The sequence below is a fragment of the Mugil cephalus genome, chromosome 14, assembly GCF_022458985.1.
Source record: "Mugil cephalus isolate CIBA_MC_2020 chromosome 14, CIBA_Mcephalus_1.1, whole genome shotgun sequence".
Classification (NCBI taxonomy): domain Eukaryota; kingdom Metazoa; phylum Chordata; class Actinopteri; order Mugiliformes; family Mugilidae; genus Mugil; species Mugil cephalus.
Genome location: NC_061783.1, coordinates 8,439,037 through 8,464,818, shown reverse-complemented (window position 1 = coordinate 8,464,818; position 25,782 = coordinate 8,439,037). Strand labels below are relative to the sequence as shown.

At 44.4% G+C, this 25,782-nt stretch overlaps 1 protein-coding gene across 20 annotated transcripts in view; it reads left to right on the top strand.

Moving 5' to 3' along the window:
• adgrb2 (adhesion G protein-coupled receptor B2) overlaps window positions 1-25,782 on the top strand; it is a 219,120-nt gene that overhangs the window by 104,496 nt on the left and 88,842 nt on the right. For 17 of the 20 annotated variants that reach the window (XM_047605271.1, XM_047605269.1, XM_047605270.1 and 14 more), the window contains 11 exons: window positions 1,031-1,111; window positions 3,648-3,836; window positions 11,243-11,404; window positions 18,272-18,436; window positions 18,765-18,929; window positions 20,214-20,315; window positions 22,382-22,488; window positions 23,487-23,681; window positions 24,132-24,200; window positions 24,724-24,832; window positions 25,301-25,447. In XM_047605271.1, the coding sequence (XP_047461227.1) occupies window positions 1,031-1,111; window positions 3,648-3,836; window positions 11,243-11,404; window positions 18,272-18,436; window positions 18,765-18,929; window positions 20,214-20,315; window positions 22,382-22,488; window positions 23,487-23,681; window positions 24,132-24,200; window positions 24,724-24,832; window positions 25,301-25,447 (1,491 nt within the window). The remainder of the gene's footprint in view (window positions 1-1,030; window positions 1,112-3,647; window positions 3,837-11,242; window positions 11,405-18,271; window positions 18,437-18,764; window positions 18,930-20,213; window positions 20,316-22,381; window positions 22,489-23,486; window positions 23,682-24,131; window positions 24,201-24,723; window positions 24,833-25,300; window positions 25,448-25,782) is intronic. The other 3 variants (XM_047605268.1, XM_047605286.1, XM_047605279.1) reach the window with 2 other exon arrangements.

Sequence of the window (25,782 nt, the reverse complement as noted above, 5' to 3'; positions counted from 1 at the left end):
TAAGATCAGTGTTCGTGACTCCACCGTAAGAAAGAGACCGGCCAAAAATGGCCTGTATGGAAGAGTTCAAGACCAAAACCACCGCTGAGCAAAAAGAACATAAAGGCTCTTCTCAGTTTTGCCACAAAACATCTTCATGATCCTTAAGAGTTACTGACGAGACAAGTTGAACTTTTTGGAAGGTGTGTCCCCCATCACAACTGGTGTAAAGGCAGGTCCACCTATGAATGAAAGAAGAAAAACAAAATGAAGACTTCGAAGTGGCCTCGTTAAAGTCCTCACCTGAATCCTATTGAGATGCTCAAAATCAAATGGAGGAAAATCCTCCAATGTGGCTCAATTACAGCAATTCTGCAAAGATGAGTGGGCCAAAATTCCTCCACAGCGCAGTGAAAGACTCATCGGTTATTTGGTTTAGGAGGCAATCACTTTTTCACACAGCCTTCGTTTAAAAACTGCATTTTGTGTTTACTTGCGCTATCTTTGACTGATATTTAAATTTGTTTGAAGATCTGAAACATTTAATATATATATAGTTCATAATCCAGCCAAAACTTTTCATTGCTCACTTTGCTGTTGGCTGAATTGAGACTATTACTATTTCATGTCTTCCCTCTCAGGATTGACTTGCTTCTGATTTTCTCAGATTGTGCAGCAGCCTTGACATTTCTGTTATCTGTTTCTGCACGTTGTGTGCTCGAATGCATCTTTAAATATTCTGCTACAAGGATTAAGCCAAGGCAATGTGGGCGTTTGTATTTTTATTTTGCCAGAGTCGTGTTTTGGATCCACTAAAACTTGCCTCTTTTTTAACTTCTCGGACTGAACGAAAGTGGATGTGAATGCCGATGAGCACTTATTCGCTATAGATTTCCAACCAACCGTCTGCGTGAGACGATGCGAGTTTAAGTAGTAGACAAACTGGGCAACCGCAAACCGACAATTGCCGCTCGTATATTAAGCTGTAGCGTGCAACAAATTGGTAAAAAGTAAAGGAGGAAAAAAAAAATGTGTTTCTTGTTCATTTCAGACCCGTATGACGATGACCTGAAGGTGAAGACCCAAAGACCACGATCAGCTGACCAGCCAGGTGTGTTTCAGGCACAAACAGGTGAGCATTGTGTGGTGGGTGTGATGGTGTTCACAGTCGGGAACAAAAAGAAGACAACCTGACCTTTACGGGCTGTGTGTGTAACTGAAAATAGTGAGTTCCTTACAAATGATTGCGTACTTTTCGAATCTTTGACAAAAACCGAAGGCTGCATCCACCATCGGTCGCTGGCTTGTGCGAATATGTGAAAGTGTGGAGGAAAAAAAAAAAGCATGCAAGGCATTCAAATCTTACATAATTAATGAGATTGGAAATGAAAGGCTGAATTATTCATAACGTGATACATTAAACGTATTAAGAACATGCACGTTTGAGGAAAAATCTGCCTTCTGTGTACGCGCCGTTACGTGTTGTCTGTCACCCGGAGTATGTATCTGTTTGAGCTTGTGCCCACATGCACGCTCGCGTACATGCACGCTGCCATAACCGCGGTGTGGAGCGGAGGAGGGAGTCCCTACCGCGAGGGAAACCCACGGCTCCGTCTTGTCCTTCCCCTCTGCTCCCCTCCCCTTCCTCGCTTCTCCCCCATTCTTCCATTCCTGCGGGCATGTGTGATGAGCTTAAGCCCTGACTCACTGTATGTTAATGAAGATGTAATGCGATTAACGGACATGCAATTAATTTGATTTCCCTCTTTGCCATGTGATGACGCCTCCATCAAAGGACACGGTGCTCACAAACAATTCGGTGGGGGTGGGTGGGGCGTGCAAAAGTGGACGCATTTGGCTCGGTGGTTGTTCGCTTTCAAGGGCGTCACTGGGAGGAAACAATGGGCCGTTCTCCGCCGCTGCCCGCAGAACTCGTCGTGTCTCGCATGGTTCCCTACACGCGCGTAAACGCAGACTCCGACAAGAAACGCAGCCAAGCTTTTGTGCTTGAAGCCTTTCAGCAGTGCGATCACATGCGTTACCATAATTGCATTAATATTGTGAATATCACCTTAAAACACATAATTCTGACATGATCATCATCCTTTTGAATATTTATTCAATATTTATATACATCACAAAGCTTAAATCCATTAATAGCCGCAAAACACTCCATATTACATAGTACATGGGAGCGTTTCTGTGTGTCGTTTGAATAAAACATGAGAGCAGGCAATGTAAAAATGGCATTTATAGAATTACGCCGGTGAAATTGCATTATACACCAATCAGCCACAACATTAAAACCACTGACAGGGCAAGTAAGTGACATTGACCATCTTGTGACAATACAAGGTTCTGCTGGGAAAATTTTGGACCTGGCGTTCATGTTGTTGTCACTTAGACATGTAGCACCCACCTAGACCGGACCATGGCAGTGACACCAAACTAAGCCCCACTACCACAGGACATCCTCAGGAGGCCCATGTCCATTCTCTGACAAGTCACAACTATTGTCCTTTTGTCAAATTACTGTTTTGCGGGCACATTGGAGACCTACACAATATTAGGAAGGTGGTCATAATGTTATGGCTGACCGTGTTTGTAGGGAATGATAAACGTGGACTCATCTATCCAATATAAATATGTGTTGTTCAGCAAACAGAAGAAAAAAAATAAATTAACGGTTACTGCAGCCGCCCGGTCCTTTCATTGTCTGTCGTATCGTCTCAGCCTTTTCTTTTGACGGTTGTAAAGATTACAGTTTAGTTTATTCTATTCTTATTTTAGTAATATTGCCACTAGCATCCAAAAGGAATTAGAACAGGCAAATAGAGAGAGAAGAGCAGAGGGTATCCCACAGCAATCAATAAAGCAAACATGCCTTAATGCCTTTGATTCGATGAAAACTGCAAGTGAAAAAGTACCTGAGGATTGTCAAACATCTCCATGAACAGTTTTCCAGCGTAACAGACTCTCGGTCTCCTCCTCCTCAGTCATCCAGAGTCGACGTTTTGCCTCTCACCCAAGCAGCTCTTCATTAACATCCCTCTGGAATGTCTTTGTGATTATGAAACACTTTCACATGTTGGCATGGGCCAGAGATCTGAGAGCATGTTCGGACACCCTTCGTCTCGACCTGCTGTCTGTCACGTTAAGGCGCTTGCACACCAAGGTCGTTTTTATCGTATGTGATCTTTAAAAGTCCGTCGGAAAAGGGCAAAACTCGTGAAGCGGGTTTGATTTGTCTGAGTTTTCAAAAGTAAAAGAGGAAAAATATTGGCTCCACGTAATTCTGAAAAAACGTCATCGAGAGGAATTTACCGGCTGGTAAAGGTTGAGTTTGCTTGTCATTTTCTGCTCTGTTTCAATATGTCACTAGTCCAGTATGAAGCAGTGTTGACGATACTGGAACCAACCATTAAAGAGACCACATTTATGTAGCCCAATAGATTGTGAACAGCCACCGACGAGTTTCAAAAACTTTGATGATGGCCAAAAGTTGACAAAACGCGAGTTTGCATTGAGCTTCATTTGTTTCATATAATAAATATGAACTTGGTGTGCAAACTCTACGACTAAAAAAAAAAAAAAAAAGAAGCATTGGGGTCACACATTCAGCTGGGAACAACAATCCTCTCTCTGTTCATCTGCGTCTCCTTCCTCAGGTGACCCTGCGGCGGAGGAGTGGTCACAGTGGAGCGTGTGCTCCCTCACGTGCGGGCAGGGCTGGCAGGTGCGGACGCGCTCCTGCGTCTCGTCTCCCTACGGGACGCTGTGCAGCGGCGCCCTGCGGGAAACGCGCATGTGCAACAACACGGCTTCCTGTCCGGGCGAGCCGGGAATCGTAGGCTCAGGTACGCAGACGAAACCGGCCACTCGCCGTCTGAGCTCCAGCGGTTCTCACTTAAACCGTCGACAGGCAGGGGCTACGAATTACGAGGCCGGGCTAGGATACGTGCCCCGTCCTACCTCACTGCATTTACCTTTTTCCTTTCAGGTGCCGCTTCGTAAAATTTGACCGAATTCCTTCTTAGCACCTCGCTTGATTCTGCAGCGTTTACTTGTCTTCTTTTTGCGAAGCGTTAGGAAAACTGAAGTAAATAATAAAAAGTGTGAATCTCTGTCACTTCTGAGGATGGTGGGCGGTATGCACACGGACGTCATGTGGGATCTGCTCGGCCAGCTTGAAATCTCACTGTGGTGTAAAAGATTTAAAAAAAAAACAAAAAAAAAAATGTACAGAATGAGAAAGAGATTTTGTCGTTTCGGTTCACACTACCGGTCAGACTGACAGTTAGAGAGAGGGAAGCGGAGAGAGACTGATAGAATGACACTTGAGTTCGATGTCAGCAACTCTATTAGGCCTGCCACAGTTCTGACGTTCACACTTCCCGGCCTCTATCTTTAGCTCGTCTCTTCTCTCGCGCTCCACATCGTCTCATTTCCCTTTCCTCGTCCGTTACCGCTGCATGCATCTCTCTGTTTGCATACGTCACTGTGAATAGCACGCGTGGGAAATTGATCTTTAGCACACAAACATCTGAAGATTTTTTAATTCACATGACAACAGATAACAGTCGCCGCGGCGATGGAAATTAAATGCACACTGAAAATGCGTCGGCATTAGCATAAAAAAATATTTGAAACGATAACTACCGCTACATATTTTTTTTCTTCAGCTTCAGTGGAATTAGCTTCTCATTATGGAGGCGACGGCAGCTCCAAAATATATTTAAGCAGTCAAATTAAATTTCCATATGGGTACGTGTTCTGCCAACCAGACCGAGTACAATGAACCCTCTCTCTTATCTGCGAAAAGGTAGCAGCAGAATGAAGAGCACCTCGTCTGTTTTTTTTTTTTTTTTTCTTTTTTTTTTTTTTCTTTTCTCCTGCAACACAATCAAGCCAGATCAAGTCAGCAAGGGAACCTGGGTGTATCACATCTTGAATAATGCAGTTCTGCTCTGCTTTGATTGCCAGTATAGGTCTTTACTAGATGGAACTATGAAGTACAGCCTGTCCTGCACTGGTCTGATTTGCTTGATTGCATCGGGGGTGAACTGTGTTGCGGGGGCTTTCTCTCGCCTGGCTGCCCCACCCCTAATCCACTGCTAATGGTCGACCCCCCCCCTCGACCGGTGGAATACTGAAATTCAGCTCTTGATAGGAATGCAGTCAGCAAACCCTCCAGTGTTGTAGCAGACTTCTGTTAATCCTTTCCCCCCATTGTTTGTGTCCAGCTGACACCTACTTGCCCGTCTTTCCATATCCGTCATCTTTAGCCTTTGATCTAAGCTAAAGAAGCAGATTTTGTTCTCTATACTAGGTGAAGTCTGGGAGTGTGTGGAGACGTTTTAATCAGTTTAAACTTTTGCCATCGCGGTCTTCAACATAATGAAAACAGCCCAGGTATCGACTGGCTTTGAAATGTGTTGCCGGTTACAAGAAAAATGCTGTTTCCAGGTACATGGTGCCTCTTTTTTTTTTTATCACTTTTATCAGCCTGCACCTCCTTTTGAGCATGGTTTTACAAAGTAGTCATACTGGTAATCAGTATTCCATTGTAGCGTGAGGCCGTGTATCACGCCGTCTACTGCGCTGCCTTTCCGCACTCCGGTTCGATGATAGGAGTGGTCACTGATGCTGTCCTGGCTCTCGCTATGTGGCAATCAGGGGCCGGCTGTTTGGCCTATCCGCGGAGCATATCAAATAGAAAAAAAATAAGGAACCACTGCCTGAGAGGAAAATAATGTGACTTTCCATTCAGCCTGGAAGACAGCATTCTAGGTTAACCTCTTTGAACCCAATGATGGGCAAGAGATTGGATCACAGGAATATGGCACCGCTATCCTTCACACGCGGCATCCTAATAATCTCAGTGAATGATGGGAGGATGCGTTTGAGGACACAGGTGAATAAGAATGTGCGGGGCCATAACTTTTCTGGGGATGTATAACTCAAAACAGAAGTCGGGAGTGTCTAAATGTCAATGTCGGAACATTCGGTGCAGTCGTTGAGCTTTGTCCTGTAAGTCTGCGGCAATCTGTTCTTGAACAGTGACTTTCCACTCGGCGGATGAGGAAGAACGCGGCAGCCTCCGGTTTGATATTCACATACGTGCGATTCCAATTGCATGCATTCAGGAAAATAACGGGTGGTTACGAGCCTGTAAGTTCTCAGGAGAGGGCGTCACCGTCGAGCCAGCGTTATACTTAAGAACCACTTTGTCCTCTTGTTACAGTGTGTGCTCGTTATCTATTCCGGGCTTCCTGAAAGAAGGTTAAGTAATGCATTTCAGCCGAAGCAATGAGCATTTCTTAAACCTGTCAGGGCTTCTACCATTAAATGGACAGAAGAACGATTGTGTCCAACACAAAACAACTGAAATTTCCACGACCGTGAACTGTCATGAATGAAACGGGGCTTCCATCAGTACATGAGTTACAGGCATGAAGTATGCTGCTAATTGGAATGTACTATTTTGGTGCTCTGAGTCATGTCTGCATGAACATATGAATATAAAGTATTTTGTTCGTACACCACTTTGTTTATTTTTGTGTCTCAACACAAGCCATTAGTTCACAGTTTCGGTCCTTGTCCGTGAAGACTTTAAGATTGTCTGTGAGATTTCCATAAAGTATATTTCTCTAATTGTTTACACTTTCCCTTGTAAGTCAGAGTTGCTATTAGCTGATGATCTCAACCCCCCCCCCCCCCAAAAAAAATAAAATAAAATCCCGAAAAGCGAGAAGAACATTTTCCTTCCCTGTCAGCGCGTATGCTAATCTTGTTTTTATGCAAATGCGCCTGCCCGATTTGTATGTCTAAGTGCCTCATTTTCCATTCAGTGTCGATATTAATATCTTCAGCCGCTCCTTTGATGGGATATTGGTTGCTGTGTTATGTTCCGTTTATTATTTCATTTCCCCCCTCACTCCTCTGATGTTTACTGACGTGGTTCTGAAGGGGTTTAGGGGCACTCCAGGGATTGCCTGAATGGGATCGCACCACATTTAAGCAGCCTGGGGAACGTGGGGGTGGATGCAAAGAGACATAAAAAGACTTTAATGAACTTGATATGATTGACTTTTTTTTGAAGATTTTTCTTTTCTTTTTTTTCTTTATTTGGGGGGTAGAATTTACATGTTTGTTTGATTTGTTTTTTTTTTTGTTTTTTTTTTTTACTGCTGGATTCGAGCCCTGTCTATATCTGGTCTGATGGGAAGTCATAAATAAACATTTAGTGTTTCACTGAAGCGGACATAATTAGGACCGCAGTAGATTGGAGATTTAATTCAACTCGAGTCGCAACTTTATAATCCAAATATTACGCTTATATCGCTAATGAAGAAAAGCCTCTAATGTTTGAAATTTGTTATGGAAAATTCCATTTAAGTTTCGACTTTTGAAACTTTTGCTCAGAAAACAGTGGCCGTTTGCTGCAACAACCCGATTTATTTGTGTAGCGTGTGCACGTGAGACGTTTTTAACCGGCCATCTTCCATTCTGTTTCATGGCCATTCGCTCGCAACTGCAAATATACAGAGCGCAGGCGTGAGAGAGCACACTCTGGCTTAGCTCTGCAGCGTCCTGGGGAGGGCTCACTATGCATGTGTAATTTGTTAGGTATGGTTGCCAGATTTTTTTCTTTCTTCCATTCTCTTTTTCCTTTCTTTCAACTGTTAATTTGTGTTTGATCGGACCGAGTAGTATCGGTGTGCTGTGTGAGTGTGGGTGGATGTGTCTCCGGGCACATCTTTGTGCATGCCCGCGTATGTGTCTGCACAACTTAGGAAACATCAAAGAAAAGTAGCTTGGACAGAAAGTCAGTGAAGGGAAAATAGACATTTTTTTTTCTTTCTCTCGCTTTTTCAAGGGTGAAACTTCTAAATTAAGGTGATACACATAATCCATTTTAAGTAATGGTCTGGCTCTTGACAAAGCAAAACAGGCAGTAATTGGTCCGGCAAATGAACTTATTCAATTTTTTTATTATTTTTTTTTTAATCCCTCAATATGCATCGAAGTAGAAACCGTTCACGGCCCCCGGAGCATGCAAAGCGAAGCCGCACCACGGCTCGCGTTCTGTTTAACTGCTGCTCATTTACCATAGATTCTGTGACATTTAAAACATGGAGCGAGACAATGGTGCATTATGAATCCAGCGTGTCCGGGTCAGCGAGTAGTCAAACGCTTGCAACGCCACGCATCCAGTAATCGTTCGGGCGAGAGGCTGAGGGAGGATGCGAGCGCGCCGCCGCGAATTCGTCGGGAAGACCGAAGCAGATGGCGCACGCGACTCGCAAGCGTGCACACGAACTCGTACGGAGTTTTGAATAATGTAGCCGAGCTGTTGTCTGACCCCGGATGAAATTGCTGGAAATAATGGTAATCTGTAGGATCCGCATGAGGCACGGGTCCAATTACAGCCTGTGCGTTTCACAAGTAGAAACAAACGGCACATGTCGTTAGGCAATATGTACATATACTTAATAACGGCACATATTTTAATATTTAAATATTTATCCTTGCTCTTGCACATGCACTCTGTAAAGAGCATGTGCATGCATACATTTGAATGGAGAAGGGACGAGCCTGGACTCGTCTTAACCCGGGTTTCGTGCATTTGCGTCAGAAACCCGGGTCGACGCAGGCGGCTTTTCTGCAACTTCTGAAGTTCACGAACTTGAAATGTTTTTGACCGGGACGTTTCGAGGTACGGATCTGCCACTCCGTTGTTTGATCAGCGCTGATCAGCCTCTTATTCAAAGCGTTTTCTCTCCCCCCCCCCCTTCGCTTTCGGCTGTAAACATGCTTTTTTCCACCTCCCCGTGTGACTGCAACGCTGATGGCAATAAACTCCCTTTCATTGTGCCGTATTATGTTAATTTGTTAATTCAGTTGTTTGTGTCAAGAAATGCAACGTATTTGACGCCCTCGTACTGAATTATGATCAAACACAACTCTTCACGGCCAATACTTACCTGGTCCTGGTCGAGGTGTTGTTCTTACCTTTGTGAACGTGACGTGTGTTTGTGTGTGTGTGTGTTTTCATTCTGTTCTTGGCCCTATTTCCACATGAAATGTCTTCTTCTAGTTTGTCTCCAGGCTGGATTTTATGGACTAATTGATCGGCTTTGCGCAGTCTGACTTCACATGCACTTGTACTGAGTTTGAGATGGAGATTCAATTCAGATGAATAAGTAATGTCTTAACAAGCGATTGTGTATTGCTGAAAAAAATAACATGCCAAATAACAAAACACTGAGTGCCTTTTTTTTAAGCGTTTCTCTGCTTGTTATTGCATCAAGTTCTGCAGTTGGTTTGCGTCTGTCTCCTGAGGGGCCTTTGCAGTTTGGAATGAGATACCCCCAAGAAATCAGGGGAATGCCAGTCACAGCTCCACATTACCTTGATGTATTTTATTTAATGTTTTGGATACAAGTTTTGTTTGACGCTCGCTGCTGAAATATTTAGATGCGTATGTACATAAAGCCGCACTGAAACCTTTTTAAATCTGTAACAACCGCTGCAGCCAAAACTCGGAAAAAGAAAGGGAAAGAAAATGAGCTTCAGCTGCAGTCCTTTCAGTTAAGGCCGTGCGCTCGTGGCCGACGTGCCCTTTGGTTCCCGGACGAAATTTGAACCTCCGCATCATTTTTTCATTAAACAATTAAAAATATCTGGTCAGAAAATTGTAAAGTGATATTGAGTACATTTCTATTGCGAATGACACGCCGCTTACGTCGGCGAAGGCCGTTCTCCTTGTGTGTGCCGACGCAGGCTTCAAGTTTCACGTAACACTTGTGTAAGTTGTCTTTCAGACCGAGATTGACAAACTTTCCTCTTTCAGCAGATAAAGTGGAAGGCTGCCTTTTAGTGTAAGCTCTGCATGCACGTCGTTAGAGATGCTAAAGCCGCAGCATCCAGTTGAAGTATTAAGCTCCAGTTCAGCGAGGCCCACCGATGAGATCACTTGAAAAAGCATTTTATTACATTAAGTGTGCAGTAAGAGAGACACAAATGTTTATCAATCCTCCTCACCGGTCTCCCGAAGCAGCTTAAAGACACGCAGCTGCCGTGTTTTCCTGAATTTAAGGACATCTCCTTATTTACCAGCTCTCTGCATCTCCATACTTTTTAATACCCCCCCCCCGTCTCTCTCTAAGCCCTCCTCTCTCCTCTGAGCCCTCCTTCACAGAGTAGACTTAATTATTTATCGGCATGATTTATTTAGCTTTGCTCAACACAGGACCAGCAATCTTCATCCTGCTGTCTCTAACTTTCTCTCCCTCCGTCTCCATATCCTGCTTTCCATCTCCGTCTCTAAATCTGCTCGTCTCTTCCTTTCTTCCACCTCTGGTCTTTCGCTCAACCTTTTTAAAAATAACCTCCTCCCTTCTCTCGGCCGGTTCGGTTGAAATTTCTTCCCGAATCTTTTCGTTGTCAGATCCGTTTCTCGTGCAAATTCACCCGTTCGTGCTCTGTCCCTTCTCTGCTCTGAAGCAGTCCTGTCATTCATCCTTTCTTTCTTTCTTTCTCCAGAGGCTCCATTCCTTTTTTTTTTCTTTCTGTCTCTAATCTTAGGTCTGAGTTTAGTAATTATTCTTTTGTGAATGTGTGCGTGCACGTGTGCGTGTGTGTCTGTCACTTCTCTCACGTCGTTACTTTGCGGCGGAGTGGAACGCGGATCGAGCAGCTGTGTGAGACCCAGCGTTCAGTCGAGCAGCATCACAGCTTCATTATCTGCTACGTTTTCGTGCACCCCCACCGCTCATTTATTCAAATTTTATTTATCTCAGCTTCAAAACGGATGACAGGGGCAATAAAGAGGAAAAATGAGGTAGTAGGAAAAATCGTTTTAATGCTTGGGTGACTGAAAGCTCTTATGATTACCGCATTCATTTCCTTGTCTTGACTCGAGTTGCATAACCGCATGACTTCAAATACCAGGTTGTCCATTCCTAACCTCCATTTTCTTCCATGTAGTAACGTGTAAGTGCAGCCTCATGCTCGGTGTGTCTTTTCCTTCCTAACTGGAATGTGTTCTGGGGGTCAGAAGGTCGCCTCCTTTGTGTTTTTTTTTTTTTTTTTTTTAAAGGAATGTGCTCATACTCATTTAATCTCTTGTTTCTCTCAACCCTCCCGCCTGCCTGCGATGGGATGCTCCCTCCCCTCCTCCCCCCTCCCTCTCTCATCCCTCATCCCTCATCCCCGCGTCGTGTGTGTGTCTGTGTGTTGTGTTCGTGGGTGTTTGCAGTGCATGGGCTGTGGGAGGAGTGGTCGTCATGGAGTCTGTGCTCCGTGACCTGTGGGCGGGGCTCCAGGACGCGAACCAGGAAGTGTGTGGACGGGAGCGGGGCCTTGGCTTGCGGACGGCCCGAGATTCAGACCAAGCTCTGCAACATAGCAGTGTGTCCTGGTTAGTACCATCCCCATCAACATGACACACCCAGCACCTCCACGCCTCTATCTTAGGCATGAGCCTTTCTTTCTCCTTTTCCTTTCAAGTCGCAAAAATCAGAACCAAAAACAATCAAGTCACAGCTCTTGAATGTACATGCATTTGATTTCATGTTTTGCATTTTTTCATTATAGTTCATCTGCTAAGTGACTGTCCTGTGTGAAACTGTGGACAAATGCTGCTTTTTCATTGTTTCATCAAAGAGTCTGAATGGGAAAAGTAACTTTTTAGCCACGTTATTCAACCACTTTGATCCAGACTGAAATATCTCAAGAATTATAATATACCATAATATCTATAGTATGTTGACTTTTTGGATCCTTTTGCTTAGCCCCACCATGGAACTGACTCTTGTGTTCTTTAGTGAACTATTCTGAAAGAGCCATCCAAGCTCCTCACTCAGTGTGATTTCTGATCTGTCTGATGATCCAACTCTTCCTATTGGTCAAGATTTCGATACACAACTACGTTGGTTTCCACGTGCAACACAATCAATGGCTGCAGTATTATTTATTGTTATTCAGAGGTAACATTTGGACTTAATTAACCCTTCAAGACCTAAACATCTGCCCATGGATAAAAAAAGAAAAGCTTGCAGTATTTGAATTATCGTAACTCACCAATGAACAAAATTAACTTGTGGTTTCTGCCATTACGGTAATGATGATGCACCGCTGCTGTTGGCAGCAGGTTGGGGGGCGACACAAAACAGGGGAGATTCATGCATGCATTCATGATTGTTTGGAGGAATGTGTCAGTAAGTTAGTCACACCCATGAGAGGTCCTCGAGACAAACGCACAACTTCTCTGTGCTCAGCCATTTCAAAAGCCACGAGCTTTAACGTGTCACGACGACTCGTTTGTTTCTAAAGGGGCACCACACAGGAAGAGGTGGTCGGGGCGGATGATGGGTGCACAAAGCAATCGATTCCCACCCCATACAAACTGTACGTAGAAACAGTTTCCCTGCATTAATGCGAAGCCTCATCTTGAATAAAGAGCCACAACGACGGCCTACAGGTGGCTGCTGCACGGAAAGGTTTTACATTGTGGCTGATAAAGCGTTGTTGTCAGTGAATGCATCAATGTATTTGTGATTTCCCAACGCCATTAGGTACCTTCATTATCCTGACAGAAAATGTAGTGGGGTTGAAAAATGTTTTTCCCCAGTTTTGCTGAATTGAAGCAATAGTTTCTAGGAAACATGATTATGTTTTTAGAAGTGTTTGTTTTGTCTTGTTGTGATGAAATGTGTAAAACAAATTACTGTAGCTAAATGTGATTTGGTTTAATTTCATCCAGCGTCCTCTACATGGTTGGGTAGTAATGGTAACTTGGAATAATATGTGATGATTCCCCAGGCTAAAATATTTTTTCCTCCCATTCCGCAGACATGTCATGGAGGCAGCATTTCTGTGTTCATTTCGCTGCTTTAACTCTCGCATCCTGACAACAGTTTTCAGCTCCATCTTCATCTGGGGCCTGCTCAGGGGACTCATGCCCACTTTTCAAACTCTCTCCCACGTATAGAATAGTAGCCTAACAAAGCCTTAAGGTTGGACTTCTTTGCCTCTTCCATGCTTGGCTTGGTTTAGATTGCTGAGCCATCCCGCAGTGCAGCTCTTCAGTTATTGTCTCCGAGATTACCTATTAGGCCCATACCTTGTCAAGAACAGCAATAAGTCACTGGTGCAGCCCCATCTAATTCTGCTGTCTAGGGTACCTCAGGACTTTATTCCAATCTGGCTCAGACTGTCCAGCTGAAACATCTTTATCAGGCTGCGATTGGAGTGGAATAGGACTCACCAGTGATTGAAATAAAGTCTCAACGCAGCCGACTCTGAAGAAACAGTGGAGCTTAGGATTTGAACAGCAGTCACTGCAGCTGGTCGCAGACCAGCTTTCTGGATACAGACATCAGCTGACGTGTGAAATAATAGCATCTAGCTATTAAAAGCAGGGCGGACGGGCCTTTGGCTTTTTAGCACCGACTTCAGGCACGTGGTGTATTTCTGTGCACTGTGTGAATTTTTTTGTCTCAAGTGTCCCTTTGGAAAAATACTTACCCTGAAAGCATCGACTTTAGAGACGAATATTCATTTCAGCAATTTAATTTGTTCTGGCTCTCTCTCTGTGTTGTCCGACTATAAATGGATTCTGCGTCGGAATAAAGGCATTAATGGACGCGCAGACATTAAAACACAAGACAGTTCATAACAAAAAATGGCTACTTTCTGAATAAATCATTTTCTTCTTCTTTCTTTTTTTCCCCCCCTGAATTGATTTCAGTACGAGCGAGTGTGTGTTTGCTTAGAGTGTAATCACTCACAGCCTGAGCAATTATCACTGGGTAAGTGCTTTTTATTTAATACCGCTAAAGTAGAGAGCTCAGTATCGTTTCCTCCTGGACTGTGAATGTGTATGTCGTTGCATTTATGGGAATGCTGGACTCGAGCCTCCAACACTGACTAATATTTATGGGTATTTTTATTTGTGCGTGTGTGTGTTTTTAGAAGGTTAATATTTAAATAAAACAAAACTGTCCCCATAGCCAGACAACGGGGCGGCGAAGTTCTGTCTCAAAGAGGGAGGGACAAGGAGACGTCCTAATCTAAAGTATGGCCTCCGGGGTGTTTTGCCGTGCTGTTTTGGGAACAGTGATGGAAAGTGAGGGGTTTGCAGAGAAAGGGTAGACTCTTCCTTCCAGGGCCTTAAGGAAATCTGTGTTTGTGTGCGTGCGCGTGTGTGAGTCCATCACAACAGATTCAGCCTGCTTTTGGGAGTTCAAAGGCAACGGCCCTTTGAAATGATGAATACCAGCATGGGCCTTTTGGCACAAACGACCGAGCATAGAGAACGGAGCTTTGATGGATCTCGTCTATATGTGCATGCATGCTCTTGAGTGTTTTTCCCCGGCAATCTGACCTCATTGCAAACCGCGTTCTCAGACCTTACATTACATCCTGCATCGCACCCCCATGCTGTCTACGCCGCAGCATATTAAACAGATCTCGACACTCGGCGTCCCAGCGTCTTATCGCATGTGTAGGCACGCGCACTCGGGCTCATGCGTCAAACAAATACGCGCACACACGGGCAGCGCTGCAAATGTTAATGCGACAGCTGTTGCACCAAATAAAGACAGTCGTCGGGGTAAGAGTAGAACCAGCAGAAATGTCATACGTGAATATTTAATTTGATCATATCAGACCTCATTGAGCTCTAGTCAAGAGCTAAGTGAAGAGCGGAAAATTAATTTACCCTTTAGTCCCTTGACGCCTGCCTTTTGTTCTCACAATATAAACAGTTCACGGTGGAACTTATGCGGGGATTAATTGTCGTGTCGTGGTATATTCACAGGGGAGCTTGTGACTTTGTGACAGCTATGGAATCTGAAAAAAAAAGAAAGACTTGCTTTTGGTTCCCCCCCTTTTTTAAAATGCTGTTTTAGACGTGTCACTCTCATTAATCAGGATTACACTTGGGTAATGTCACATCCGTGCTTCTATTCTCGGTCCCAATTCATTCTATGTATGTCACCTCCCCAACACGGCGTCGGCTCAAGCCGGTTGGAACACTGTGCGAGTCTCACGCAGTGTGATTGACCACATTACCGAGCGGAGCTGGCAACGCTTCCCCACTTGGGAGATCCAGACAAATACATTTACAGCACTGTACTTCACTTTTTCCTGCTACTTAAATCTCCTGTGTGTGCAGCGCCTCAATACATCATTCTGAGCTGAAACAAGACGAGTTCTCACTTTGGATCTCGCTGTTAATATAGAGGTAAACAGAACGGCTGCCGAGCAAATTCTTAGCACGTACACAATTGCTGCCGAGTGCAGGAACAGTTTTTCCGCTACAGTGGTTGTTTGTTTTACTTGCATGTACCGAACTTTAATCATTTCGCATATACATATGTACAAAGTACTGATTTATTTTCAGCGTAGATTAGTCATTGCACTCTTAATTAGAAATCTAATATCCGTGTGGCTTAACTTAAGTTCACATTAATGTCACTATCCTGGCCAAAAAATCAAAGTCGGCACTGGGATTTAACTAAGCAAAGGTACGAGCCTTCCATTGGATAATTACTGCGTGATTACCTTTCAGCTGGCAACAAGTTCTTTAACCTTAACCGAGGCAATAAGTAGCTTCTCTTTTCTTAAACATCCATGTAGGAATACTCATCCTGTGGTTCTGTTTGTGGTTAGTCTCTTTGACAAGGTTCAAATCATTGGCATGTATCAAGCAGAGAAAACATCTAAGGAGAATCTAGAAGCTACTGAAATTGGGTTAAGAACTGTCCAACGCATTATTGAAAACTGGAAGAATAGTGCGGAACCATCGTCTTTGAGGAAGACAGGTGGTGCAGCTGTGTGGCTTAAGAAAACCACTAATCAGTGAGGCTAACCGGGAAAAAAGGCTTCAGTTTGCTGGGGAGCATAAAGATTGGACTCTGGAGCAATGGAAGAAGGTCTGAGTCCAGATTTCCCCTTTTCCAGAGTGATGTGGCATCAGGGTCAGAAGAGAGGCAGATGAAGTGTTGCACCCATCATGCCTAGTATCTACTGTATCAGCCTGTGAGAGCAGTGTTATGATCTGGGGTTGATGCAGTTGTTCTGGTCTGGGTTCAGCAACGTTATGCCCAAAGAATGCCGTCAGCTGCCTACCTGAATATACTGAATGACCAGTTCATTCCATCAGTGGATTTTTTTCTTACAAATACCAAGAGGACGATGCCACGATTCATCAGCCTCATCAAATTGTGAAAGAGCAGTTCAGGGACCACGACCATTTTCACACATGGATTGTCCACCACAGAGTCCAGACCTTAACCCCACTGAGAATCTTTGGGAGGTGCTGGAGAAAGCTTTGCGCAGTGGTCAGACAATAGCAGATCTTGGTGAACAATTAATTCGACACTGGATGGAAATAAATCTTGTGACATTGCTTATTGAAATAATACCGCAGCGAATGGGTGCTGTGATTAAAGCTAAAGGCGGACCAACCAAATACTACCGTTTTTTTGTTTTTGTTTTTTTGGCCAGCCAGTGTATTTGTTGCAGTTAATATTTTAAAGCTCCATATATTTTTATATCAGCACTTAAAGATAATATGAGGCTTATCAGGGTTATTTTCCAGTAAAACAATTTAGTTTATTTAAATTTAAAAGTAGTTTATGCTGCTGAGAAGCTTTAGAAGCTCTTTACAATGTAACAGTTAGATGTACAATATAACATTTCCCTCTATTATCTGTTGGGGAGCCAAACAAGTGAGAATGAAGCCCATCTCTATATGTATACTAATTTCGCTGTCTGGGTGTGTAATAGGCCCATTTTTGACAGCTTGTACCACTTATCAAATGAAATACTGTAAAATGTAAATGGTGCATTTATAACTTCGTTTTTTTTTAAGTCCAAAAACCAAAATCACATGATGTGGCTTGAGCCTTTAGTTACACATCTAGAGGCAGCTGTTAAATCACTGCACGTCATTCAGATGTCACAAGTCCTTCAATAATTCCAGCTGGAGTCTGAGCTTGTTTTCCTCCCTAACACAGGTGACACAGCTGCCAACCCAAGTAGGCATTTTATTATTCCTCAGTTTAAATGAGAACCTCTTGGATTGTGTCTTTGTGTGACACGCCTAGGAAAGCATTTATTTGAAAATAACTTACTATTAAGTGCAGTAAATGGCTGTGTGAAACAAACTGAATGGATTTGACGGAAAAGAAAAAAATCCAGCAACTGCGGCTAGGGCAGCGAGTAAAAATGTTAGAGAGATATGAGACGTTTCAAAGAGACAGATGGACAAAAACTTGTTGACCCGCAAAACAAGCGCTTTTTTTCATCTTAGTGTCAAGATGTCGAAGCGGGCTTTGTATTTTTTGCAACCAGTTTTGGCCTGCAGTGTTTTGGTAATCGCTGTCGTGATGGAAGTTTCAAAAAAAAAAACCTGTAACGCTATGATGAATCCGTCAGTAGTCTGAAACATGAGTGGACACAGACACCTCAGTGGTTGTTGGTTTTGTTTTTCTTTTTTTGTCAGGGTTTGTCCCAAAGATTTCTATTCAAAACGTGTTTTGTGTAGCAAGAACGATGAGGAAATCGATATGCACTGACAGTTTGCCACAGATCTTCATCTACAATCAAGCTTTTGTATTTCAGAGCATCACTTTGTGTTATTTCTCTACTTCAGATCCTTAGGAATGCTGTAACTGTTACTAGCTTTGCTGCTAATGACATACTGGTGTCCCATCCGCCTGTTTCTGATTTTGACAGTGCTCCGCGTTTTTTTTTTCATTTGACAGCTCAATTACTCCTTTTCCACCACCTATTAAAGGGGGCAGCAGGCGTTTTGATTACAGCGTCGTATGTCATCTGGCCCCGGTTAGATGTTTGGTGTCTTGAATGCGTCGTCTGACAGGCGACGCTGCGTTATATTTATTTTAGTATTAGTATTGTTATTATTTTTCATGTATTCCCGCGCAAGCACCCGACAAGATTTGAAATGTGGTGGCGGTGCGAATGAAAAACCAATCAGTGTGCTTTGCGTGAACTTGTTAAAACAAAGAAGTTGTGATCAGCTATTGAATGGCGAATATCTAAAATGTCCATCGGTTGCCAATTGATTTGCTCAGATTCGTAGCTCATTGTATTCAGCTTTCTGCTAGCCTGCTCACTTCCTCTGCCCTGTCTCTTTCCTCCCCGCGCACATTTGCGTTCCTTCCCTCCCAAAACCCTCCTCCTCTCCTCCACGTCTTCGCCCCCGTCCGTCCCTCGGCCCCTCGCCGCCCGCCTCGACCTCTCTCCCGCCCTCCAGTGGAGGGCCAGTGGTTGGAGTGGGGCCCCTGGTCGAGATGCAGCGTGACGTGCAACGCGGGAACCCAGCAGAGGCAGCGGCGCTGCAGCGCGTCGGTGCACGGCTGGGCTGAGTGTAAGGGCCCCCATCAGGAGAGCAGAGAATGCAGCAACCCCTCGTGCAGTGGTAAGGCATACAAATGGATGCTTAGTATTCCCACTCACACGCTCTCAAAGACCATGATGCAAACGTGGGACGCTGTGTTATCTAAAGGAATCTGCATCTTTGCCTCGGATTCGCATTCCATATACGAGTAATTTGTGGTTTGGGAATTTTGTTTGTGAGTCTGTTAAAAATTCTAAGGTGTTTTAGCGACCCAGTGCTCAAGAATGGGCTTAATATTAGATTTCAGGTGAAAAAGTAAATAAATAAGTTATTGTGTATGTATTTTCCCGAACTACACTCCCCCTCCGCTCCCTGACCTTCCCCCGGTGGGGTTTTGCTTCGCCGCTAGGTGGAGGGAACTGGGGCAGCTGGAACCACTGGAGTCTGTGCAGCAAGACGTGTGACTCCGGATGGCAGCGGCGCTTCAGGATGTGCGAGGGCACCGGGGAGCAGGGCTACCCCTGCGACGGCTCTGGAGAGGAAGTCCGGTCCTGCAACGAGAAGAAGTGCCCTGGTCAGTGTGTGCGATTTGATTTGATGCCTGTGTGCGAGAGACCTGGAAATAAAGATGGAGAACTGGAGTATACTATATATACTTATGTTGTGAATATGTAATTTATGCTTCAAATACATAGTTTTTTTCTTTGATGTTTTTCCCGCACAGCTACATTTCTCTCGTCGTGCATCTGGCGTTTGAGAAGCGCTTGCGTTTGTGTGGCTAATCTGCACACGCACAGTGTTTGTCAGACAGGATGGAAGTGATTCCCACTGGCTCACACCCCCCAGCGAAAGGCTTCCATCACAATTTTAGAGCCGCACTCTTCTCATCTCCACCTGTCGCTCCGTCTGTCTTCCCTGTCAATTCACTCACGCCATCCGCCTTTACCTCTTCATTGATTCCGCGCGTCCTCCCCTCGCGGCGCTTCCCTTTTCCTCCTCACCCGCGAGCGACTCCGCTTCTCCGAAACATCTCTCCCCCTTAGCCCGGCTTCCTATCGTGCTAATCTCCCTCGTTTTTGTCTCGCCCGCTTTGTTTCTCCCTCCACGGCAGAGAGCGGAGACGTTGCGCGGCCCGCTCGGCGCTGTTTGTCAGGGTGTCAGCCGCCGCGGGATGCACCGCAGTTTAACAAGTGCGCCTCACGACTGACTGTCGTGCCACGCGCGCTCTTGCTCGCGCCGGCCTCCGACAGGCTACAAATGATAAACTTTCGACTCGGGTTTCCACCGTGACCTCTTTGTTTTAGAAGCCCCTTTTACACAATACAAAGATCTTGTCTTTTTTTTTCTTTTTTTTTTTGCAGGGGAACATCGCATCGTATTTTCTATCTCACCCTCTTTCGCTCTTCGCTCTCTGTCCCTCTTCATCTCTCTGCATCTGCCTCCGCCAGCGCTCATCTGCCCCCTCGGAATATCTTCAGAGACCCCTCCTCCCGTCGCTACCCAACCCCTTTTTTCATCAGGGTTATGAAAGAGAAGAGGGTGGCGGGGGGGCGGTGCAGACAAATAAAAAGAGGGGGTTAGATGAAGAGGGAATGAGATACTGTACTGAGGCAATAACACTGACAGAGACCACTGAGAAATGTACAAGGGAATAAGATTGGGAGCTGCTGCAGGAGAACATTGATTTGAATCTTGTTTTTTTGTGATTTTCCGTCTCCCTTTCTTTCTCTGGCGAGGCCTGTGTGTGTGTGTGTGTGTGTGTGTGTATGTTGGGGGCGATTTTTTTTTCTTTTTCTGTTTCCCTGCTCGGCTGCGCTACATGTCACTTCGCCTGTGTGTTTCTCGCCTGCTTCTGCAGCTCCTCATGAGATATGCAAAGACGAGCACCTCCTCGCTATGTCGTGGAAGAGAGCATCGGCCGGAGAAACCGTCTACAACAAGTGTCCAACTAATGCCACTGGTCAGTCGCGTTGTGTGCTTTAAGCTGGTGACGCTGTCGGTCAGAAGTCTCATTGTAATCGCGGTTTCTGTTGAGTTTTGTTGTGTAAGTGAATGAAAACGTCGTCGCCAAAGTGTCTCAGACTATTAAGAGGAAGCTGAGGGACACTTGGACAAGACACTAAACCATTATTATCCACATGGCCCTGGAAAATGTCCAACAGAAGGTTGCTAGTCCCACAAATGTACTTTAGGGTTAGCGCTAACCCTAACAGTTTAGACATCATACAGCCCATTTTACTGAAATATGTTGGATTTATAATAATGTGCATTTAAAGAAATTAAAAAAATATATATTAAAAATGTCTTATCAATCAAAGATTTTGCGATCCCCTGCAGTACCTCCTGTCTAAGACATGTGATTTAATGTCTTCCTTACTGGAAAAGGCTCACAGTCCTGATGGACCCCATCAGCACCTGATAATTCACAATGCATTTTGCGAAATTTCGTTTCCCAGAGGCGAAGAGGGAGCAGCCATATTGACAAAATGATTGACAGGATCTTGCACAACACACCATTTAAATTTCATTGTGGGGGTTGTGTTAAACAGATACAGAGGGAAAAAAAACAAATCTGCATGCAATCAGAGAGTCCCAGTCAGACGTGTTTTATTGCCGACAATACAAACTCAGTGGCGCTCGGATGTATGACTACGCTGATGATACTCAACTGTCCGTCCGCATAAATTCGATGATCCTTCAATCAAACAGAGGTATTTTATTGCAAAAAATACAACAGTATCTAGGAGTATGGAGGAAAAAAAGGGGGGGGAGGGACTCCAGAAATTCCATGAGAAGGTTAGTAGGTTGTTAACCCCTGCTTTTGAAGGCTTGATAGCACGAGAATAGCACCAGTAGCTACCTTGAATAATAAAGGAATCTATTAAATCTCATTATGAGTCAACAGACAATAGCTTTAGAGGGTTTGCTAGCCCCATGGACGTACATTTGCACTCAATACTTGGCAAGATCAGAGCTACAGAAGCTCCTGTGAATAAGGAAGCTATTCACATGTGCATTTGTCCCTCGAACGTACACAAAAATAGGAAGCTGTCCAACAGGATCAACGGAAGGTGTCGAGTTAGATTTTAATGCTAATCTTCATTGTCCTCAGGGGGCGGACTGTACATCGACTTAGCATGTTTTCAGCCAAAAATAACACATAAATACACAGGTACTGCACACACACTCCAGACATCACCTCTACACATCCCCACCCAGAGTTTTGAAGTCGACGCAGTAACGTGAGCATTATCCCCGCGTGCCTCCCGTCACTCCAGCAGACACGTCGTGCTCCAACGCAGTCAAACCTTACGTATGCATTTCTTAACGCTGTCATTTCAATACAAACGGCAGAGCTGCTCAATCAGCAGGTCCCCAGACGTTTCCTGTTACCTTTCAAAAGCAAGAGTCAGGAGCGAAACCTTGACATTTCAGGAATCAAGAGTAGGCGTGGTACGGAGGGCCTGTTATATAAACCCGCGCCTTTACATCTTCATTCTATGACGCTGGTTTTAACATTAAAAGGCACCTGACTGAATCGGGTCACCTGCCACAACACAACACAGCCGAAAGAATGTTCCATTCGCTTTTAATCCAAAGGATGACTTTAATTATGTCTGTCTATAATAGATTACAAAAAAAAGTTGCAAATATTTTTCATCTTGATGAAGTATTAAACCAGCCAGTGGGGGTACGATGACACACCGTGCTAGGATTGAAATATTTTGTGCTTAATTTTTTTTTTTTTTTTTTTAAATCCCTCCAATAAAATAATATTTGACCTTAATAATAATTTATTTAGAAGTGATAATATTATTCATCTGGTCCTTTTCCTACATCTGTTAATATTAATATATTGAGTACTCGCCCTGTGTGTTACCCTTGACCTTAGTAAATGGGCATTTTTCTTTTTTTTTTGTCAGTGTCGGAATTGAGATGAGATGTTTCTGTGCTTTGATAAGTCTTTGAGCAAATTTCTAAATCCTTGTGTTCCGTTTTAATCGTTTTTCTCCCTCTCGTTCCTAGGATCTGCTAGTCGTCGTTGTATGCTGGACAATAATGGAGTTGCTTTCTGGGGTCCTCCGAGCTTCGCCAGATGCGTCTCACTTGAATATAGATATTTACATTTATCTGTAAGTTCTCCTTTAAACAAATACGCACTGACAAACTCAGGAACTCTGTTTACATTTCTTTTTTTTTTTTAATCATCTCACTACAGAAGCCTGTCTTGACTGATGTTCGTCTGAATAGTGTAATCATTGGAAGCAGTTAGCTGCAGCTTCACCCTGTATCATAACTCACCTTCATCAGTCCTTTTTTTTTTCTTTTTTTTTTCCTCGCTTTCTTTGTTCACCACCGTTCAACTTTCTGTTTTAGAAAGTTTACTCAAAACAGAGAAGCGTCTTCACTCGCCGCTATCTCTAATTAGCTTTTTCACTGCGTTGCGCTGGCACTTATCAATTAATGAACATAGCTAATGAACGTGTTCATCAGCGCGACTGTTTCCCTGCTCCGTGAACTTCAACCTTTTTCCGTCTCCTCGACGCTGGCGGAAGGAGACGGGGGTCACGGATTGTTCGTGACAGAGCTGATTGCACTGTTGGCTCCTCTTCCAACCTTCCATTAACACCAGGAGTCAATAATTAATTTTCTGTGATTGCTGTGATGATCCTCTGTTCTTCCAGCCTTTCTGTCCCCCTCTCCTGTTCTTTTTGTCTCTGCGTTTCACACGCACACACAGGCTTTATTTCTCTGTCTTTTTTTATTTTTTCCCCCCGTTTTTCCTGACGAGATCCAGTTTCTGTCTGTGAGCGCTGCAAGGCCTCTTTTTGCTTGTCTATTTTAAGCACAGAAGAGAAAAAAAAAAAAAAAACCCAAACCATATACACTCCTGTCTTGAAATATCCCCCTCGGCTCCCGACCAAAAACATTCCTGTGATTTCTTTGTCAAAAACACAATCTCAATTTGTTTGGTCTTGCTGTTTCTGGCATTTGTACCGGATACATATTTTGAGTAACAGCACATCTTCTACAGTAAGTGCCAAAGGGCTTTCACTTAATCATCTTGACTATACCCGGCAGGGGCGCGACCATTCTCCTTCCTAAACACCCCTTCTTCTCGCGTTTGCAGTTACGAGAGCATCTCGCGAAGGGTCAGAGGACCCTGGCCGGGGAGGGCATGTCTCAGATCGTACGGAGTCTCCTGGAGCTCTTGCAGAGGAGGAGCTACTACAGTGGCGACCTTCTCTTTTCCACGGAGATCCTGCGAAATGTGACGGACACCTTCAAAAGAGCAACCTACATCCCAGCTCCCGACGACGTGCAGGTAGGCGGCGCCCCGGGGCCCTCGCGAGTCAAAAAGCGGTGGAAACCGTGCAGTCGTAAACACCCTCTCTGACACGCACACACACACCTATAACACCTCCAAATGTATTCAACGTGGAAGCTCCACTTTCTGCTGCACAGGGCATGCATAACAATGAACTACAGCTGCACAGTTGCTACGGCCTCAAAGGGAGATATTTTTTAACGGCGTTTTTCTCTTTTCACCGCCTGTGAGAGAAAGCAAAATGCTCCTGTCTCGGTCAATCATTTGGCATACTGTTTTTTTTTTTTTTTTTTTTTTCATGTTTTGCAATATGACTGTGTACCAAAGGTACTGTACCAGACTTGGAAGAGAATAAACTGCGGCGTTGCTGCAGCACTAGCGGCTTAGCGCTAGATGTGTGACGTTCGTGTGGTCGTGCTTTAACAACCGAGTGCGTCTTGTTTCTAGAAATTCTTCCAGATAGTCAGCCACATGTTGGACATGGAGAACCTGGAGAAATGGGAGGACGCTCACCAGGTAAAGCCTTCTGTGTATGCGAGCGAGGGGGCGCGGTGTGTGTGCTTGTCGCTGTGCTTGCGGCTGCAAAACCCTATTTAACATAATTAGCTGCTATCTCCCGCGCTGCCATGTGTTCTAAATGCATGAGTGTGTGAGCAAGTCCCATACCTTCCATTATTAGAGTCGTAAAAGCAACACCTGTTTGTGGAACAGAGTGGATGCCGATTAATCATCTGTGTTGTTTGTCTTCGCAAATGTTTGCATTTTTTGCGTGTGCGTGACCCAGCTCGATGCCCTTGAGTTGAGTTGTGTTTGTTTCACATCTGGACTTTCTAAACGAGCGAAACGGATGTGATATTGTACCCCACGGGGTCACAGTTTACAGGCCTCCGCCGCATGCAGCCGTCCGGATAATGCAATGAATGAAAGCGTTTCGGTGGTCGTCTCGCAGAACGTGGATTGTAATTGCGGGTTATGGGATCGTAATCACGCTCACCTTCCTTTTTTTTTTTTTTTTTTTTTTTTGTCCCTGAATCCTCAGGTCGCTCCCGGCGCCGCTTTGCTGATGAGGATATTAGAAGATTTTATTCACCTCATTGGAGAAGCCCAGAAGCCTTTTCAGAGCTTCCTGGTGGTTACCAACAACCTCAGTAAGTGTCGCACGTAATTTTCGGGGTTATTTCATAGAAACGGGGGTTTATTTGATTTTTCTTTGTCTCAGTTCAGCTCAGCTCAACATAAACTTAGTATTAAACCGTTTCCAATATATTTAATTCTGTCTTGTTCACATATAACCGTTGTATAGTGTTTGACTGTTTAAAATTTGACTATTTCTAAAGCCTAAATCAAAAATACATTGCCAACTTCTTTTCAACTAGTTACTATACATTATATTGTGCAATTCTTTCAGGGTCAGATTTGACAAAGAGGACGATAGTAGGGCTACGCTTTTCACGTGAGGTTATGTTTAGGTGCAAGGACAGGGGTAGGCAGTCTACAAAGACATAGCCGCAACAGTGCCGTGATACTTGTGTGTCATCTCACTCCAGCAGCTTTTGCTTTGCGTTGAGTTTCAAGTTCAAGTTTTCGAGTGCCTTTCGTACCTTTTGTTTTTCCAGTGATAACCATACAGCGAGAGCCAGTTTCGGCCGTTTCTAGCGACATCAACTTCCCCATGAAGGGCCGGAGAGGGATGAAGGACTGGGCCAGAACAGCAGAAGACAAGCTCTACATTCCTAAAGAGGTCTTCACCGTCCCAGCTGAAGGTAAGATGACAAAGACATGCCTCCGCTGTCAAGAGCCGGTCCAAACTTCGGGTATTTTGGTGCTGATCTCAGCTCACCATCTAGACCTGCGAGGCAGCGTTCAGGGACTGTCACTATTCCCACCACACAACCGGAATTTGCATCCGTTGTCGTTGTCCTTCTCACTCACACTCTTAGAAATATAAGCATCTGACTTGAGTGCTTTCTTTAGCACAGCCGGAGCACTATGACAGGACGAGCGTCCCTTGTGGGACTTCACATACTCAGAGATGTGTCACTGAACCAGATAGAAAAGTCTTCTAAAGGACAATAAAGGGTAATGCTGATGAGACACT